The sequence below is a fragment of the Brachionichthys hirsutus genome, unplaced genomic scaffold (genome assembly GCF_040956055.1).
Source record: "Brachionichthys hirsutus isolate HB-005 unplaced genomic scaffold, CSIRO-AGI_Bhir_v1 contig_959, whole genome shotgun sequence".
Classification (NCBI taxonomy): Eukaryota; Metazoa; Chordata; class Actinopteri; order Lophiiformes; family Brachionichthyidae; genus Brachionichthys; species Brachionichthys hirsutus.
The window spans coordinates 15,341-20,730 of NW_027181012.1; the positions used below are offsets into that span (position 1 = coordinate 15,341).

The window sequence follows — 5,390 nt, forward strand, 5'->3', positions numbered from 1 at the left end:
TACAAACAAGTTTAAACAAAATTTGTTAACCCTCTAAATCACCCAAAATACATAGTGTGTGATTGGAAATATAAATATCCAGTTATTTGAATGGGCTTTTTTCTTCCTTTTCATTCCTCACCTTAGAACAACATTTACTTTTTTTTTCTAACCTGAAATGCTGTCAGAATCTAAATTCAACACCTATTAAATTCTCATTTATTTATTTTTTATTTCTGAACAGGTTCATCAATTAAATTGGCATAAAAAAAAAAGACCATTACGATTTGGCACATTTGTCAGTTTCAGTTAAGGCAGTGAAATCAATCAGCACAGCTGAGCCTGAATACTTGTGGCCGCAGCTTTGAATGATGCAAGAGAGGCAGTAGCGCTGCAATGACTGTGCAACTTGCATAAACGTAGCAATCGTCTCTTAATGCTCTCGCGTCTTTGGGCTGGCTGTCTCGTTACCATTTCCTTTTATCGACCCTTGAAAAACAGACATAATATAAATACAGCAGACATAAAACCAACATACATTAAACACCAAATAACTTGTAGTGTCTGGTGGTGAACCAACTAAAGCCTTCCTCGTGAGTCGTAGTGGAATCTGCGTTATACATTAAGGCAGCCTCTGAGCTAACGGATGAAAGGATTTTAAACGCGGCTGCTCCGGTGTGAGAAAACAGGGGGGGGTTAGGGTTTGAATACATCTGTAAAATCACCAGATTTGCACCTTCAGGGTGACAACCCCCCCCCCCCGAAAACGACCACAGTGTAGAGCTCCTCGCCGGCACACCTCCCGTTTCCTGCAGTTAAAGCAGGCCAGCGTTGACTTTCACAGCCGTGCTTTTCACAAACATGCACCGAGCTGAAAGCCTGCGTGGCGTTCACAGCGGATTAAAAACAGAAGAGAATTTTGGTTCTGGGCTTTGCGGTCCGGCTTTCACAGCAGGAAATGGCAGCCTTTGAGCAGCGTCTCAGGGACCCCGAGAGTTACATAAAGCAAAGGAGCTGACAAATCCGCAGACTTTACTCTAGTAGTTACAGATGAAAGAGGCTCGGGCAAGGCTTCGCACTGCAGTCTCAAGCACAGGCCTTTGTATTTTATAATGATACGATACCTACTGTATTCTTGTGGCAAGCGGCCTCTTGATGTCTCAGAGTGGAGAAATGGCAAACGGGTTGAGAGGGCAAGCCAAATGAAAGGAGCATGTGTGAAAGGAACGAAGAACGCCTGAACTAAGCTGCGCTTGGACAGTGTTTTTCCGATGAGAAGTTTCTTTCCGACCAAACTCCCTGCTTACTTCGAGAATGTTCCATTTCTTTTTTTTTTTTTTTACAGAATGTGCTGAATCTTCCAGGTCAGCCTTTAAGAGTCCAAGAGAGACAGAACTATGAGACAAAGCAGAGGTCAAGATTGTCTGATAGAAGGCAGATTGGGCTTCAGTTCCTTTCCCAAAGAACCTGACAACAGTGATTCGTTTCCTTTTGAGCGCACGTTTACGCCATCAAAGGATTTACCACTTTCAAATTAACCCCTTTGGATCCGTGCCCTGATTTTTAATTTTAATTTTTTTTTTTTTAAAGGAGGTATTGGAATCTTATACGCGGATCTCGTCGTCTTCATCCTCCAAGAAAGAGGAGAAATTGCTCTCCTCCCCCGGTGGGGCACTGAAGGTGGCGCTGTCTGTATCTCCTGCATAGGTCTGGCTAACGGGTTTCTCATCCAGGGCAGCAGAACCGGAGCTGGACATGGAACAACTGTCTAGATGCTGCAAGTGTTTGGGCCTCGTCTCTGGAGTGTACTCTGGGATGTAGGGCCCCCCATTCTCAAGAGAGTCGCCGGGGTGCAGCGTGGGCAGCAGTTTCAGTTCTCCTCTTCCCTCCACCTGTTCCTCTGGATCCTTGTATTTTTCCCTGAGCATGCCATCCCCTTCCTCCCCATGGGTGCTGAGAGGTGGCGAGGCTCGCCCTTCGCTGCTCTTGCCCTCTTCGTAGCCGAGATCGTCATCTTCCTTTTCCATCACCCCCAGAATGTCGCCCAGCATAGAGGGTCCAAGGTCGACATGGAAAGACATCACAGACTCTGCGTGCTTCATGCCGCCGCCGTAGTGGTGGGAGCTCTCCGGAAGCTGGGTCAGCTGACCAAAGCTTTGTTCTTCCAGCTCCAGGAATTGAGATGCAACAGCTGCTCCTACTCCTCCTCTCCCATCCTCCTCATCCTCCTCCTCGTGCTGCTTTAAGGGACTGGATGACAAACTCTTTGACACCATGCTGTCCCTCTTGTCGCCATCATTGAGGAAGGGCAGCGACATGGCATTCTTCACATAGGTGGGCGACCCACCAGGAACCAGCGTGGGGTCGTCCCTCTGCTGGTCCACTCTGGTGACAGACTGGGACCGTTTGCTACTCCTGAAGGTACGAGACAGGAGACTGGGCCGAGGAGAGCTGGGGTACGACGCGGTCCCCGCAGGTTCGCCCGAGCGGGTGCTGAGGAAGGAGGTGTCTCCGAAGGCATCGCCGCTGCGGCCTACGTGCATGGTGTGGCGGAAATCACCGAGCGGGGCGCTGATCATCTCCCTGGTCAGGTCCATTCGTGAGCGCCGCTTGGTCTGGGAGCCAGACACTAGTTGTTTCAGGATTGGCATGATGTCGTAGAAGATGGATTGTTTTTGCACAGAAAAACAATCAAGGATGGAATCAGGGTTCCAGAAGCGTTTCCAATTCCTCAATATTATCCTTGTTCGAGGCCTTGGAACGAATAACGATGATTCTTAATTGGAGTCAGTCTGGGAACCTGAGAAAAACAAAAACAAAATAGGATGGTCAATGAATTTATCCCTCACTTAGAATAAAAAGGCTTTTTTGAATAAATGCATCTTTCCAAAAAGGTCAAGCACAATAAAAACAAGAATCAAAAACTAGACAGAAATCAAAGGGGAAACTCTAGCCATCTGTTGGCACAACTTCCTCATCGCACCGTGTGACGAGTATTTACCTTCAATGCCATCGCCACCCAAACCTGAAGGCAGTGACAATAGCGTTCCTCAGGTGAAAGCGAGAAAGAGGAAACACAGTCATGACTCACGAGCATCATGCATGCATTTCATTTTGCCCCCCAACCCTCCCCTCATCCGTCTCATGCAAAGAAAATAATGCCACTTAATTCACTGAGCCAGGAAACCCCACCGGGAGCATCTGGAATAGTTTGAATCTCATCAGCAGTTTAAAATGAACAGAAACACGAGTTTCCATCATGGTGGCTCCGGGGCTAACGTTTGTGTCTTACTTTCATACACATGAAGACCATTCAAAAGAAAGAATCAATAGGACTCTCCCTTTTCTGTTAGAACACTGTAACCCAATTCACACTGGCCTGCCTCCAATTTCATATCTCAATCGCCCAGATCCAGATCTTAATCCGGATGACCATAATGTCAGCACATCACGAGTTATCCCTGTAATCTTATTTTGACTGGGCCGTTTGTTTACTTCAGAATATTGGAGAAGAAACATTCAAAAAGGCGTTCTCTCTCTCTCTCTCTCTCTCTCTCTCTCTACCCCCCCCCCCCCCCCCAAAAAAAAGAGTCCTTAGGATAATTTTATACATTCTTCCTTGGCCTGCGATCCACCTCTAGACAATTACATCAAAATCTGTTTAAACTCACCAAGATATATTCAGGACAAAAAAATATATAAAAAAAATAAAACAAAATGTGGGCAATCTCATAACCTTTAATTATTGTTGGAGGAGGTAATAAAAAACGGGAGCTCAAACCATCAATTACGCAACACCATAATGTTAAGTGGCCCTCCACCCACATCTGTGACGTGACCTCGGAAGGGCAATAAAACGACAACAAAAAAACAAACATGCGAAACGGATGATTTAAAATGCCGTTATAATTGAGAGCAAACAGAAAACTGGAGGCAAACCTAAATTAGAGGAGGGCGGCTGAGGGCTGCCAGGGATACTCTGGTGGGCAGCATAAGTAAAACAGCACAACCAAACAGACCAACACCTAATATTTAAGTCATCAAAATAAAAAAAAAAGAAGGAAAATAGAGAGAATTGAGCACAATTAGATGCGTTTAACAACCTCGGTAGCACCGTTTTGGTAAACGCCCACCAAAAGAGAAACGAGATTCACTTTTCCTCAGCCACATAACTGTGGTTACATGGAGGCGGGCCTAAAGAAGAAGAAAGTGCTTACCTCGCACGTCTCTGACTTTACTGAAATTTCCTTTCTGTCTGCAGGAAAACAGGCGCGTCATTTAGCAGAGATTTAACCCCGACTGTGGATTTCTGACAGGACAGCTTCCAAAAACACATTTAAGTCAGCGTTTGGAGATTATTGGCCATTTCACTGACCTCATTCTTCCCTCTGCTCAGCCCCCCGCCCCATCGTCACCAGCTAAGCCTGTATTCTTCCTGTGAATGCCCTCACCTGGTTTGGTTTCCATAGAAACACCCCACTACTAGCGAGCGGCGGTGCTCCTGTCTGCAACACACGCAGCCTCCTTCCGTGACGACCTAGAACCTCGACAACGCACGCTTTCAACATGATGCCAGCTGTGTTTGCACTCCGTCATAATGGTTAAATTCAATGTTATTTAAAAAGATAGAATTATAAAAATGTTCCAGGTCTATAGACCAGGAAATAGAACAGTCTGCATCGAAGAACTGCCTGCGAGACAGCAGGCCTGGAGACGATGTGAAAACCTCCCTCCAAAAAAGACACAAACAGCTTCTTACAGAAACATATTTATTATTGAAACCTCTGATTTATTTGGGAGAAATAATGAGGGGAAATAATTCACACCCCACATTAAGAAAAAAAAAGCCCCCCCTTTTTCCCTGACTGGAAGATTCTGGGTGGCATAAACAGACAAGGGAAAAACAAAAGCACCGGATGAGACAAACGGAGACGGTGAAAGATTCGCACTCGTCCACTCAAGCCCCAGGATCATGATCTTCATCAATTCAATCCGAATGAGACCCAAAATCTCATCATCATCATCATCAACTGCAGCACTGCTGTATTTATAGCTCTGTGTCCTTTTTGTGTGTGTGTGTACATGAGAGAAGAAGGGGGGGGGGGGGGGGGGGGGGAAGTGGGAAAGGGTCTAAGAAGGCGGCCAAGCGTGGGAACGTCAGGGTCGCAGTGCGGGGATTGACTTTACAAACTCTCACAACAATCAGCTCTGGCATGTCGTCTGACTAGAGATGCTGAATGTGGAGAAGCAGACAGAACCACATCAGGATCATTTCATTCAGACAGGAAACGCTACAATCCTCTTAAAACGACGCCCACGGCTCAGCGGCCTAGCGGACCGCGAGCCTTTTGGATGGACGTGTCGCATTGATTAGTCTCAGCATGATCTTTCTCAACGGCTGAGGAACAGTA

General features: G+C 46.3%; 1 protein-coding gene across 1 annotated transcript; it reads right to left on the reverse strand.

Annotated features, from left to right (window-relative positions):
• Nucleotides 1-1,553: 1,553 nt before the first annotated feature.
• Nucleotides 1,554-2,837, reverse strand: LOC137917090 (cdc42 effector protein 4-like). The gene has a single exon (XM_068759973.1). The coding sequence runs from the start codon at nucleotides 2,628-2,630 to the stop codon at nucleotides 1,584-1,586; it is 1,047 nt and encodes a 348-aa protein (XP_068616074.1). The 5' UTR covers nucleotides 2,631-2,837; the 3' UTR covers nucleotides 1,554-1,583.
• Between the last annotated feature and the right edge of the window lie 2,553 nt (nucleotides 2,838-5,390).